This window comes from Papilio xuthus, unplaced genomic scaffold, assembly GCF_000836235.2.
Source record: "Papilio xuthus unplaced genomic scaffold, Pxut_1.1 DF826938.1, whole genome shotgun sequence".
NCBI lineage: Eukaryota > Metazoa > Arthropoda > Insecta > Lepidoptera > Papilionidae > Papilio > Papilio xuthus.
The window spans coordinates 3,475,562-3,491,159 of record NW_013531711.1 but is presented as its reverse complement, the minus strand read 5'-3'; the positions used below and the strand labels follow the sequence as shown (position 1 = coordinate 3,491,159).

The 15,598-nt window shown below is 34.9% G+C and overlaps 1 protein-coding gene and 1 long non-coding RNA gene across 3 annotated transcripts in view; one reads left to right on the top strand and one right to left on the bottom strand.

Moving 5' to 3' along the window:
- LOC106121684 (uncharacterized) overlaps positions 1–9,885 on the top strand; it is a 51,741-nt gene extending 41,856 nt beyond the window's left edge. The window contains exons 2-3 of the long non-coding RNA XR_001228068.1: positions 8,221–8,362; positions 9,719–9,885. This is a non-coding gene — a long non-coding RNA (uncharacterized LOC106121684). The remainder of the gene's footprint in view (positions 1–8,220; positions 8,363–9,718) is intronic.
- The window catches only part of Sema2a (Semaphorin 2a), a 303,390-nt gene that overhangs the window by 19,977 nt on the left and 267,815 nt on the right, over positions 1–15,598 (bottom strand). For both annotated transcript variants that reach the window (XM_013317426.1, XM_013317425.1), the window contains 5 exons: positions 14,034–14,121; positions 13,152–13,203; positions 12,812–12,874; positions 8,482–8,589; positions 199–469 (listed from right to left, as the gene is read on the bottom strand). In XM_013317426.1, the coding sequence (XP_013172880.1) occupies positions 199–469; positions 8,482–8,589; positions 12,812–12,874; positions 13,152–13,203; positions 14,034–14,121 (582 nt within the window). The remainder of the gene's footprint in view (positions 1–198; positions 470–8,481; positions 8,590–12,811; positions 12,875–13,151; positions 13,204–14,033; positions 14,122–15,598) is intronic.

The window sequence follows — 15,598 nt, the reverse complement described above, 5'->3', positions numbered from 1 at the left end:
CGATTTATAAACATTATTGATAATGGATAAATTTAATTATTAACATAAAGTCTAGAGTACAAAGTGTAGGTTATGTACAAATTAATAATTACCGTACGACGATAAAACGATAAAATCTATTATGAAATAAATTGAGACATAAGACAAAATAATCAGTAACGTTATGTTATATATATGTACAGTATACAGTATACTTACTGTCCAACCATTTGGAGTCATATTTCAGTGTTCGCTTATAGGAGAACTCTCGTCGTCCAGTTGTCAAATTGTGTAGATCTGTTCTGAAGATGACAGTATCCGCTTTGGTGAACTCAGCGTTGGTGCCGGAGTAGAGCGCTGGCAAGGAACCGGGGTTGCCTCTCTCCACCCACAGCGCGGTCGAGTTATCCGCCGGGTCGTAGGGACATTTAGCAATGCCCATGCCGATACCCGGCACGTACTCGTGTCGCGGCAGGTGTGTCAAGTTCGACTGCAACAATACAACGTTTGTTTTTATAGCTTTCCATTCGATACATTCCGCCTCTGTTGTTAACTATAAACGCTTCTTTTAACGATCGCCCAGGTATCCATTTGCATGGAATTGGATCGGACCCCCACTTATACTGCTCCCTTCCTCCCCTACTCTTTGCAGCCGTCGTTAAAAGTTAAATATTAAAAAATTTACGCTCGACCACTTCAATTTTATGCGCTATTAATCAAAACGCATCTAAAAAAAACATCACTTAACGTGTAGATTTATGCGCCTCAGTTTCAGACTGTCCGCTACACGTTTCCTGCGATTTATAGAGCGGGACTTATTATTTTCGAGGCGTTGGAGTATTTTCACCGCGGCGCGGACGCTACCGAGAGGCGGTCTATTAGTATAATGCGATGGGTGGCGGTAAGGTTTTCGAAATTATCATAAAATTACTAAATGTAGCATAAACGTGGGGCGGGCAGCGGGAGCTCGGCGTCGTGGATTGAGACTTTATGTAAATTTTAACGACGCTGCGACCATCGGCGCCACCTGTGACCCTCCCGCCGCGCCCGCGCCCCGCGTACTCCCCGACGTCCTCGCCCGCGGCACCTGTCGAAAACCTATGTCGTTTTTATTTCAATAAGCCGAGGATTAAATTAGGCATGAGGACGTGCGCCGGCCGCCTCGGGCACGTGTAAGGAGACCTTTCTTCATACTTTCTTTAAAATTCACATTAGGCCTGGGGTGGTCGTTGTATCGTTTGTCACGGTACAATATTTTAACAATGTTTTTCTGGAATATTAAAAGAGGTTGACAATTTAAATAATTCAGGTTAGACGTTTTACTTTTAAAGTTATGTAAAAGTTGTAAGTTTTGCGTGGCTTCTAAAACTATATCTTGCATACTAAATAAATAAAATAAAATCAATCAATTCCTACGGCAAATATGTACTTGTATATAATACCAAAGATTTTCCGCGCGAGAAGCATAAAAGTTCGTGTTGTTCGCGCTAAAAGTATTGTTAAAATAATTTACGAGAACTTTACAGAGAGTTTTGTGGAGCGCAGTTCATTCTCATTTCCTGGGGAACATTATTCCGTTAGCGCGGCCGCGGCGGCTCCTAAGTCCAGGATAAACAAGCAAATGGATCGGACGGAAGAGCTCCCGGCCTTTCCCTCTCAGAATAAGAAAGTTTGCTCGGCGGACCCTTCATTAGGCACTTGCTATTGTTTGTTTATAAAATTAGCATCAGCGATGCTTTTCACAGTCGGTCCAGTGACGGAGCAATGATTGAGCATTGAGTAAAACTTCCAGTACGGGATTTAAGTCTTTGTTCGTTTTAAATTTCAAATTTTTTCTCGTCCTTTCGTATTATGTTTTGGATTATTTTGTGAAAGTTATAAAAAAGAACGTGAACGTTTGAGATATTTTGGCCGACGTTCAAGGAAATGTTATTATGTTCAAATTTTGATTATAGCAATATTTCTACGTACTTCAGGTTTTTTTTTAATTTGCCATAGGCATTCTTTTCTCGATAGTTTTTTAGTGATGTGTTTCTGAATGTTGGAAAATTCTAAACTAAACAAAAAACAAACTATCATAATAGAAAATAGCATATTTTAGATCCAAACGTTAAAGCAACTTGAAAAGTATACGACGATCGCGAGTGAACCAAAAAAGAATTTCATAATAGCGGTAGTTGAATGGAAAATATAAACAGAACTGAAAAGTATGCAAACGACGGAAAACTGTGGCCGCAAATTCGCATCATGAAATTTAAAATGCACATGTAAACGGGACTTTTTAAACTTCCAATGTAGTAATATAAAATAAAACAGTGTCGATAGTTGGCACCTGAAGATAGGAACGAGTACGTACAGCATGACACACGGCAATGGCTTCCCAATACATTTTGAATACATTTTCGAGTGGGGCGAAACTTCTGAGACACTGTAATGTACGTCTTGAAATTCCATTTTACTGGAAGATTGTGACAGAATATGAAACGAGAAGTCAGTACAGATGTAGTGCTTTACAAATATAAATGGAATTTCTTTTACATGTGTGTGATTGCAATTGATTTGTCTCCACAACGACTGAATGTAGATTTAAATTTACCATTTTGGTACAGTAATCCAAATGTTAACATAATATATATGTGCTATAACTAGTGGAATAAAAAAATAATACGTTTATGGCGTAAGAATATAATTTAATAGAACGTTGCCAGTATCTTCGGGACCTTGCCTAAAGGGACTCCTTTTAATAACATATTTTAGTGTATTATTCGTTTTTTTTAATACTTTATTTTATATCATAGATTTAAGACTATTTGTAATTATAGAAATAAGGATGTATATTTTAAATTGCTTATAAATGATTTTATAGATAATTTAATCTGTCTGTCTTTTTCACTTTAATTTGTCGCCTTATACTCGAGAAGTAAAAAGTTGTTTACCCAATTATTCGACTAGAGCATTCCAAATTTTTCGCACCACAAATTTTAAATTTTGATAAGCTAGTCCCGATTTATTATAATTGTATATATTAAAACATGCTTTGAGGTTGTTCACAGATTAAATTTTAAATAGACAATTATGAGGTGTGTCAAAGAGTTGTTAACAGATGTCACTACTAGTATATTAAAGAACATTATTTTGATACTAACTTTAACAGTATATACTAATATTATAAAGAAGAAAGACTTGATTGTTTGCGTTGAATAAGCTCCAAAACTACTGAACCGATTTGAAAAAAACTTTTATTGTCGGGAAGCTACACTATCCGTGGGTAACATAGACAACATTTATTTATAACAACATGCGAGCAACAGCTAGTATTTAATATTTAGAACTATCAAAGGCACATGTGATTGCGATGTCGTAATTATATTAAAGTTATATTATTACGCCGCTCTTTGAATATCGAGCGGGAATAAGTTTTGAACGCACAAAGGATTGTCGAATTTGCGAGATTGCGCCGCGGGAGAAGTTTGGCAGCGATGTCACTATCAGCTAATGACTGCTCGCTCATCTGAATTTACTGTAACATCCTAAATTATGCTATGCATACATAAATATCTTACTAGACTCTCTGGTTAAGATTCTAATATAAATTGCTTTCAATATTAATAATTTATTTACTAGATCTCGCCCGCGACTCCGTCCGCACGGAATTAAAATAATAATAATAAAAAGCAGCCTATGTTTTCTGCCAGACTTTGTTCTACATCTATTCAGCGAGATCGATACAGTCGTTTTGGAGATATTTTCAAACAAGCATCCATCTATCCATCCATCAAAACATCCGCATAATATTAGTACGATAAGATTAAATTAACTCACAACCATCTTGATTTTTAGTAATACAGTTTTGATTGAGTAATGTCCAATTTTATGTAATAAATAAATTGTTAAGTCCTTTGTCATAGGTACAGTCGTGACAATTGCAAAACAAATGTTAGTAACACAAAGCGTAGACAATATTGGCTCCTAATTCCGAATGGGGTAGATAAAGCACCTGTGTACTGGCAGCGGTGCCGCGTGAAATATTACGTCGTTTTAGGCGGCCGTAAACACTGCGACCCGACTACGACACAACCTCTCATTGTACACATGTTAATCAATATACCAGATCCACAGTAGTAACGTAACAATCTTACTTATATTATAAATGCGAATGTTCGGATGGATGTTTGTTAGAATGTATCTCTTGAACGGCTGCATGGATCTCCTTGAAATTTGGAATACATGTAGAACATAGGCTGAAAGAACACATCTACTAATTAAGTTTTTTTTTTAATTTTGCGCGGACTGAAAAAATACAATTAAGTCGAGTGCTATACAAGTACTCGAATGAATACGAAACTTATCGTCACATTTTTAAAAAGCGATCAAACTTTTTAAAAATGCTTCAGTTCACAATTAGACATTTTAATGTTTCATATTTTTTAAGTGGCCACGCCATTTCGGCCAGTCCATTCACCTTGGAACTAAAAATAGTTGTCTATTTTTATACGATTTCAATTTAATTTTCGAACATGGGTAACGAATCCGTTAACTAATTGGCTTTTTTTTTTCCTTATTGAATAGTTAATCCAAAGAGTTTTCATTCCTTTAAGTTTATTTAAAGTAAAGTGAAACATGAAATAAGAGTAAGCGTAGTACCTGTATCACTTAGAGTCAGACTTAGGATCGCCTAGAGGGGCATTATACTCGTGTGTTTTAATTAAGTATTAAGGAAATACTTCGTTAACCTTAAGACTGGTTTAAGCTTCTCTAACTTCGCTTGAGAAGTGCACCGTCTTAGTTTTAATATATTTTATTAAATAAAATTAAAACGAGAGCTTTTTTAAAATGAAATGAGTATTAAAAAAATATGAGAAAATTACAAGTGTTTAATTCTTAGTACGTAAGATATAGTTTCTATTAAGTTTAACGAGGGGCATAAAGTCTCACACAAAAATGGTTATATAGCATCGGCGTGTTGCCTGAATGCGGTACTGCATGGCTTATAAAGTGATTTTGCAGAGTGCACTCAACTGCGCCGTTTGCGTCGACGTCCCCATAATTACGATAATGACGTCAACATTCTTGTAAGACACCCCACACACCGGCCTTGCTTGCTTTCATACCGTAAGAGTCGTAACATACGTTCATATTAAAAAGTTAACTTCAATTAAGTGTTCACGTCGGTGCTTAACTCAGTAATAAATAATTAAAAATATGAGAGAAAATATTTACTTACTTAAATCATTATATGCATTTTAAAATTAATTTAATAATATTTTAACGAGGTAAAATCACATAACGCACAGTAAAGGTACGCTTCCCTTGGCCCACGTCGGACGTACCGCACGCACGGCCCGCAACGGATTTTAGTTTGCTTTGAATGATTTTTACATGGCGCTGCGTCCATTATCCGCCCCGCCCGCATCAAAAGACAGCATTTATCAACACAACAAGTTACCCGTTGCGGACCGTGTGTTCGATGCGTCCGGCGTGGGTTAATGGACGCGTACCTTAACAGTTACGCATTGTTTTTTCAGTTCAGTTCAATGAGTGAATATATTTTCTGGATAAAAATCAAAATATGTAAGACGTATAAATAGACCAATTTGTGAAGTGATCAAAATGTAAGAGAGTCTAGTTCTCTTACATTCGTTTTTTTAACTATTTGCAAAAAATAATAAGCTTCCACCGGCATATATTTTATTGTTTCAGCTCATTTGATTGTTGTGACGAGGTACGGATTGAACGTATTCAATTTAAATGGGAACAATCAATAAGCGGGGCTTATCGCGTTTTATTCGAACAAGATAAATGCAATGTGTTTTAAATCTGCTTGCCATACAAATCGTTCTATTGTTATTGTATCTCGTAATCGGTAACAAACGGATGATGCCTCTGTTTACTTTGAATATTAAATCAAATCATTTTTGATTGCCAATATTTATTTACCGATTTAGATATTTTTTGCAGATGTTCGAAAGGTTTTATTTTTAAATACGAATTTAGTATAAATTTTAAATGCTTAGTATACAGTATGCTTATTATGCGGGTGGCACAAGACCAATCATCGTGACGATCTTTGGGGGAGGCCTATGCCCAGCAGTGGGCGTCTCATGGCTGAGAAGAAGATACAGTATGTATTCCTTAATATTTATGATTTTTATGATAAACAAACTTAAGTGTCTACAACATTTCAGGTTGGTTTAAAATGTTATAGAAAACAATCCATGTGGCATATCGTTTTTGAAAGTTTGGCATGTCACAAGCCTTTTGTTTTCAAACATATCTGTTTTTAAACTCTTCGGTCATTTATTAGTTTTTATCTGACAACCGATATGTTATTGTAAACGAATCCTTGCAGCCACAGCTGTGTTAAGAAGAAACAATAGAAGTCAAATGATGGGGGCCAATTGGTACAATCGTTTGTCTTCAATGTTCGTCCAATAGCTGCGCCCCATTTGTATCGGAGCTGTTATAAATTGGCGGTTGCAACAAATATGAATTGTCGGCTCGATTTTCTATCAGCTCGTTGCGTCCACAGTGAGTGTGATTCGCCCTATCGATTCTGTACATGTGATTTCACTCAATTTTTGAAACTGACGTGCCCTAACCCTCGGTAGGGAGTGAACGCATTACTCAAACCACAGATTATATTTAAGAGTTTTGAATTTTATGTGTCAGTAAAAACTATCTTCACAATTTCGTTTAAAGTGAAATAGGCTGGGCTACGTAAAGGAAATGGATCTTTTCAATTTTTTTTTTATTCTAAGTTTACGGTCTAGGTTTATGCTACGGTGTCATAATCAAAAATATATGTAAAACCTAATATTTGTAAGCAAAAACAAGTGCATTTTAAATAATAAGCATTTCTATATAGTATCGCAATGTTCTTTATAAGTATCGTTTCATATATAAAAATCCACAGAGTAATTTAAGTAACAATAACAGCGAACCCTTTCCGTCGTATAAAATCTTCCACTATCTCTGTTTTAACAGGCTGCTCTGTGTAAAACACTGTCCTGCCAGTATCAACACTATTGAATGGCCCTTTCGCCGCAAACGTAATATACTTCCAAATTGAAACTATCATACGTTGCTACGACGTAGATTTAAAACGAGGGATTTGATCAATAATTTGTATTCAATTTCGCTAACATGGCTGAATGAATGTTATTGGGACACATGATAAAAATATATTAAAAAAAAAACAAAAACAGAATTAATATTTTAAGTTGTATCAATGCAAGCCCAATTCCTTTCTTATAACATTTAAATGGTAAAAAGGGAATAGTGATGTGCCAGTAGGATTATACGTGTGAGTTTAATATTTTATTATAATAGTGAATTTATTAAATAGTCACTCTAAATCATTATCTAAAGTACGATAAAAACGTGTGAAGGGTCAAAGCGGCGCGATACATCATAAAGTTATATGAAAGTCGAGTGCAGGGCCGGTGAGAGGTGAACAGGGCGCGGCAAATTTATTGCGGTCTGCTTTCGATACCTATTGTTAAAGAGGTTTTATGACTTTGAAAAAATAATTTCATAAAAATAACTCAACTTATCGCCGGAGCACACTCCATTGCGTCTGCAGTGGTCAGGGGAACGATATATGAGTATGTAAGGAGAAATGAATATTGAATTTTTTAAATTTGAATTTACTGTTGCGGAATACGTTTACTGTAAAATTGTCACTGGGTATGAGAGCTTTAACGGAGTCGTTCGGTTAGAAATTTCTTTTGCGTTGAGGAAAAATCTGTTCTCGTCTTACGACGTCATTTGAAATCAGAAGCCGTGAAATTTGTCGCGGCTGACGGCAAGGCGCGCTTCGTACGCGGTAATGCATCCGCATGCGAAATAGATGGATGCTAAATTCTAGTCGTAAAAAAGTTAATCAAAGAGACATCTTTTTTATTCATTGAAACAGACCAGATGTTCGTCGTAAAGGATCTGTTGCATCGTTGGCTTCTTGCCAAATGTATTGCTAGTGGCATGACAAGTGAATATAAATAAATGAAAATCGCAAATTTTTTTTTTTATGTAACATACATGGTCTAAATTTTATAAAACATTATGATGACCCCATTTATTATTACTATCATTATTTTTTATATTATGATTACTATCATTTCCCTGTCTCACCTCCACTGTACCTATTATATTCCTGTTGTGCTTACCCTGTGGTCATATCTAGATATACCTATAGTGCTGACCACTAAAATAGGTAGAAAAATTAATCATTCTTTGTTTCAGTCGCTGGTCATCTCTTCATAAGACGGAAGCCTAATTTTAGTCCTCTTTCCCTTCCCACTTTTATAAGAAATAGATGTGAAGGGAAAGGGGATTTGACGGATGACGGACGCAAAGGAAGGAGAAATATTCACTTTCATTAAAGGTAGACAACACATCAGCTATTTCTGATGTCTATGGGCAGCGGTTGTTTAACCATTTCGGCGAATTCAAATTGCCATTAAAAATACTTGTATTAAAATGTAACAATTAAATAATACTTACGTATAAGACCCAGTCTTTGGGGCTGTGGGCGTTGGTGCCGCACACGTAGAGCCGCGAGCCGTCGCCCATCGGCTGAATCACGCGCACGTGGTTACGGCAATCGAAGTGCTGTGGAAATTATTTTTATTAACATATTGTTAAACAATGTAGAAATACATAAAAATTGTATATAAAAATGTATGTGGAAAAAATATTATTTACATCTATTCAGGGTCATAGACAACAAAGTTAAATTGAGCGCTAATAAATAAGCTTTATTGAATCGAAAAAACAATCTGCAAGGTAATAATGCAAAAGATAATATTTGTTTTTAATCGGTACAAATTGTTCCAAAAAGGTCTTTCATAAATATTTTAAAACAAAACAATACGTGCGTGTAAAATGTTAATGTACACTTAATACTTATTGTGAAATAAACGAACGGGCAATGAAGAAATCGAATGTGCAATGGCTCGCTCGCGCAAATTTTATTGGCATATGTTAAAGAGGGAAAGAGAGGGAAAATGTTGAGTGTGTACGTGTCCACAGGCTGTGATTATGCAAATTTGCGTCCAACATAAATATTGAACGGGACATTAATATTCCGAACGACAGGAATACGCGATGTCCGTTTTAGTGAATAAAGCTTTCGCCAAAATGAAAGGCCTCAACTTTGTATCAGTTCATTAGCGTTGCATCTTTCACAAATATGTCTGAATTGGTTTTCGACGGCAACTTTACGCACGTGTGAACATAATTGTGCAATTAAAAGTTCGATAGTTCGATGAAATGGTAATGACTTTTCCATTGTTTGAGGTTGGTTATTGGACGTCTGGCGAATTTTCGGGATTGTCTGAGATTTTGGCTTTGAAATTTACTACTTAATTCCTCTGTTGTCTATAACGAGAACATATATCAACATATACAACAGATGAAATGTTAGCTCGATTCAAAGAACATTAAGAGCCTAACCATAAAAAAAACACTATAAACTAACGACGGTCAAAGGGTTAAGACAGGTGTTTAACTAAAGAATGTCTGTAATTATTGTAATGCAGTGAGAGTTTTAGTCGTGTATATAAACTTTTTCCATTCGAAGATGTTATATATATCAATTATTATATATAATATAGTTCTGTTATATGAATTTTGAGAATCGTAGCTACTATGACATTGTGAGATACGAAATAGAAGGTACAAAAGGACATTGTAAGCGATATTTTCAAAGTCCCGGGCGGAATATATACTGTGTTTACAGATTGGCGCTCGGCGGCTGCGGTCGGCCGGTAGATTGAAACTAATTTTCTCTCCGTCACGACGAAAGCCGGCGCACCGCCATTGTACTGATACTCTGTCAGATTTTGAAATGGACAAAATATACAACGAGGAAAGAAAACCGCTTTGTCGAGTATGTTGTTAAATGGAAACGGGTACGTTAAATTGAATCAATTTTGAGGTTGGATTTTTATGAATCGTTTTTAATTGTAGTTGTTTAAATTCAATTATATAAATATGTTTAAACTATCTTCACTTGTTTTATTACAATTTGTGTTATGTTTCATTTTGTGGGATAACTAACTGTCGCCCTCGACATTGTCCGAGCGAAATTAAAAATAAGTTAATGAGTGTGTTTTTTGAGACTGTGTTCTACATCGCTGCCAAATTTCATCAAAATCCACAGAGCTATTCCGGAGAGACCTTCAAACAAACATCCATATTAACATTCGCATTTATAATATTAGTAAGATAATGTTTGGCAAATTTTAACGTAAAATAATTTATAAGTAATACAGTTGGGAAAATGAAACAATTTCCATTAAGTCTATACGGGTAAAGTATGATTACAAGAAAAAGGTTCTTTGTTTCTTTATAAAAAGTTCTGACACAGTTTCTTTGATTCGAGCTCGCAGCGGTAACTTTGCGAGAGATTGTTCTAAAGTAATTAACGGATTAATATACTCGGAACGTTCGGCGATCGCGTAGACGTGAACTGTTTTGTTCAGAAACAATCAGAATTAAACAGAAGAACAATCAAGCTCACGTCTAAGTTTCTTTTAACGGCACTTAGCCGAGAGCGCTCGCATAACTTCACTTGGAACTAATGCTTTCGATTGGTCCATTTCGTTAATTATTCGCCACTTTACGTAAGTAGATTTACGATCGGATTTTCTTTTCTCGCCTTCTTTGCCACCGCGACACTTTTGTCCGGCACTCAGATGTATTCTACCTTAATGGCACTTATTACGTATTTAAGAGCGTTAATTTACATCTTTATGTTAACATTACAATATATTTCTAATGTTTTACAATTAAATTATACAGTTAAAACATCAAAGTGCTAAAGTAATCCTCTTTATCAAGAATACCTTTTTCACAAAGAGCTCTATTCTGTTTGAATATACGATAAAAAGTGCTCGGTTATGTGGTAAATTTCTAGATCGAATCGACTATTTTAGTGGTCCTTAAAATCTAAAGTTGTGTGATTTACCTACAGATTTTTTCCTTAATAGCGTCACAAAGAGCTGTGAGCTTAAAACAACAAGGCGAACGCCGAGACCGTGGCGGTCTTTCGGAATTTCGCCGACGGCGTTTCCCAGCCTTTTTCGTGTAACGACATCATGTTTAGAGAAAGGAATCTCGCCGACAGTGAGAAAACTTTGATTATAGCTTTCACGAGTGGCCGTTCTTTCTACGATCGAGGTGATAGAGTCGGATATATTTCTTTTTTATGGCTTTTTCTTCTTGCTAATAAAACAAATTTACTTTTTTTAACATTGGAAGAGTTCTTGTGGGTATCATGTGGTATATTGTTTTCCATTGCCCGCTATTGCGTAAGTTTGACCTATTTATACGTGGTTTATTACGATGTTACCAAGATGTATATTTGTTGAGGTTAAATTGTGAAATTGCTTGAGTATAGCTTTTGCCTTTTATGTGGCCACCTCGTTGACTATCAAAGATGTTTTTACTGCTTACTCAAAGAGGTTACGTACACTTTGCACGAGATATTTCATTTCGAGTTGGAAGGCTTATGTCTTTCTTATTATATGCGACTGTACTGTAAACGACAGAAAATGTAATTTGTTTACTCCTTTTATTATACCGATAGCTTTAGTATAGTCAAAATTAATATGTTGACATTCGAATTGACTTACTCATCATCATCAGCTTACTATACATCCCCACTGAGGAGCAGGGAGCCTTCCCTAAGTCAAGGATGACTAGGCCATAGTCAAATCACGCTGGCCCAAAGAGGCGAGTTGGTTGACTTCAAACATATCTTTGAATTTGTTCACATATATGTGCAGGTAATAGGAAATAATAGACAATTGACTCACTGATATCATGTTAAAAGGTTATTTTAAGTTAAAAGAAGGAATTATATTTGCTATTTCAAATACAAAAGATAAAGCTAACATCGTTTGTGTCACAAAGAAATAGAATCCCGCAATAAATAATAAGAAAGCACTCAAGGATAGAATCGGAAGGTCCGCAACTAATATCGAATTAGCGGATAGAGGAATAGAAGGCAATGCAATAATCGTACCGATCTCACGAGACGGAGTGTAACCGGGAAATAAAACAAATATTGCTTTTACGGCGGGACTGTAAATCAAAATTAACGGCCTTAATATAGAGTGAAGCATGGCTTAGAGGTTCCCGCTATGAAATATGCTTCCCGCCGTTCAAAAATGGGATTAACCCTTGATGGAAATAGTGCTAGTTGCATGCAATTCTGCACGGGCGGTAAGTCTTGTACGCTGTGTGGTGCGTATGATTTATTGCGTCATGACACCGTTTTATGGCCTTTTAATGGCGTAATTACGCATATTGCTTTTGTTATTAATCTATATATGATTTATTTTGAGGTCTGATTTATGATAAGTTATTTACATTAAACTTTTATTAGATTATTTAATTGTGAAACGCCACTCATTTAAATTATTTTCCACGCTTATCTTTATTAAATAATTTATAATTAATTTGAATTATTAGTGTAAATCTCAGGTGTTTTAGTAATTTTGTTTACATGTAATTAATTTAATTCTAAACTTCAGCAGTATTATTTAAAAATTCAATTAACAATCTGTAATTACATATCAAAAACCTTTAATTATTTTATTTCTGAGAACTGAATTTTAATAAAATTAAATTTAGCTTCGGGACTAAACTGGTCGGGGCCGACCCAGATGGACTTATACTGTTCAGATTGATGAAATGACGTGTGTGTATGCGTAGATGTATGAATGTAGAAAAGCGAGAGAGGTGTGTAAGGACCGCGCCAAATGGTGGTATGTGGTATTTGCCTACCCCTCTGGATTACAAGCGTGAGTTATTTTGTTAAACTCACCTCTGATTTTCCTTTAGACACGCATTGAGCGACGTTGCTGGGCTCCAAATTAATAGAATCCCTCTGTAAAAATATAAATTATGTTAAAATAATTGATATCTCTTAAAAATATGAATTTTATTATATCACATATTTTATTATAAATTACTGAATGAAAGAATGAATATTTATGAATGAATGAATGAATGAATGAACTTATTGAACTTTAATTGCGAACATCCAAAAGAAAATTGACAATCTTGTAGTCACAATCTCGTAGTTCATTTGGTATTCATTTTGTACAACTGTTCGGTTCACTTGATTTCTTAACAATAAATACAGTATTATGAATTATACTTACATCACAATGTGACGAACTAATATTGTTCATATTCAGACGAAACAATCGGTCCCTGGAAAATAAGATATGTTAATACCAATCTTGAAGTACTTGCAATTATAATCTTACTAATATTTTAAAATGCGAATGTTTTGACGGAAGGATTGGTGTTTGTTTGAAGATATCTTCAGAACGGCTGAGCGGATCTGGATGAAATTTGGCATACATATAGAACAAAGTCTGGAAGAACACTACTACTAATTATGTTTTTTTTAATTCCGCGCGGACGGAATTGCAGGCGACCACTAGTGAACAAAAAAATGGTAGAGTAATTCACTGGGAAGTTTATTTTATGATAAAGTATGGGCGTGTAACAATGTCGCGTGGATATTGTAATGAAATGTTTATGCTTGATCGTTTTATTGCTCGAAATGTGGTCGCCCTACTGTTTGAAAATGCGATGCCTGACTCATACTCTAATATAAATTTATTTCTTTAAATAAGACCTCAATGAATATCAGTAAAGGTAAATTGTGTGTGTTGACTATAAATTCTTGTCAAAATAAATATAATTCTAATTTTGTTAATATATTTATTTTCGTTTAATATGTTTATATATTGTACGGATGGATGTTTCTTAGAAGCTATCTCCGAAACAGCTGCATAGATGTCGATGAAATAATCTATCTAAGATCCAAGAAATGTGTACGGTTTCTCCGTTTTATTTACATATTTCCTTGATAACTCTGCAACGGTTCAACAAATCTTAATAAAATTTAGCGCAGATGTAGAATATAGTCTCGTAGTATGAGTTAGATACTTCTCACTTTTTTTTAATTCTGCGTAAACAAAGTCGCGGGCAATAACTAGTTTTAAAATAATAAGATAATGTATAGAACTTACATAGCGCCGACATAAAGTGCATCTCGTTTGGAGTCCATAAAGAAGGTTCTGTAGTAAAGAGGTCCGCATGTAAATTCACGAACATGATCTGTAACAAAGGAGAAGAAATTAAAACCTCCGTATTTGAATCGCAAGATTACTTTCATATACGCAATTAAAAAGTATATTATCGTCAAAGTACTTTTTATAAACATTCTTGTCCAAAATAAGCACCCCTAGATAAAGTACATTCGCTCCGAAACGATTCCATAATCAACTTCAAAAATGTATGTAAGTGACAAGAACTTTCGATATGTTAAGTGCATGTTACGTATTTTTCCTATACATTTTGAACATTCTATTAGCGGCCGATAGAGGCCATCAAATATTACATTGTCTAACCCCAAAGCTAGAATCGAGTCGTCAAATATTTTTGTAAATATCGATATTATAAATATTGAATGTTATTTACTTTTTGTTATATGATAAGGGGATCTCAGTATCGACGAGTCAATCAGGATTAAACGTAAGTCGATTGTGAAATATTTTCACTAATAAATTGTACATATTGACATGGGATAAAGGAGATTTTTCGTAAGCATGACACAGATCAAAGGGCCGTTGAAAAGGGGTCGCCGACTCTCAGATACGATACAGGCTGGCGAACAAAGATTTGAGAATAGATATCAAAGAGTTTTCTATAGTTGTACTGAACTTAATATCGGAGCTATTCTGGCATTTTATTTAATTTATTTTAAGTTATAAATGCATTATTACGATATTATGCGAGTGAGTGTAGATAACATTTAATAAATAAGTTGAAGTCAAATAAACTGACTTGATTGTCGAATCTAAAACTTCTATGGAATATGACTTATCTTACTAATATTGTAAATGCGAATGATTGAATGGATGGATGTTTGTTAGAAGGTATTTGCGATTCACATCAACGAATCTCGATGTTTGGCATAGATTTATAACATAGTCTGGAAGAACACATAGGCTACTAATATTTCTTTTAATTTCGCGCAGGCGGAGTACCGGGTGACAGCTAATTATTTTCTAAATAATTATCTATAACTAGAGCTAGTATTTAATATACTTAGATTTACTAAGTGTTCACGTATAGAATCGCGTGTACCACCGTTTCGGGTGTCTGTAGTCAGGAAGGGTAACTTTCGGGATTGAGTCACGCACAAAACCGACGACTAGTTTTATAACCACTAACTTCAAAACCGATGTCGAAACAACTGACTGCTAAACATATTGTTAGAGACGTGACGTACTCGTATAGACTTCTTTTATGTATGTTATTTAAAAAAATATAGACGTTTTATCGTTGGTTACTGAGACCAGAATCTGTGTTTGAAACATATCATCATTTCTCTCATTATCTCTCACAAAGTAGAAATAACAATATAATTTTAACAGGTTTTTTTAATCATAGAAACCCACTATTAGTCTTTGTTTTACTAACATAAACATCTAGTTATAAAATAAACTTGCATGTAATTTGCGGTACCCATTAATCTTATATATACAATTCTCGTGTCACAATTTTCGTTCCCATACTTCTCAGAAACAGC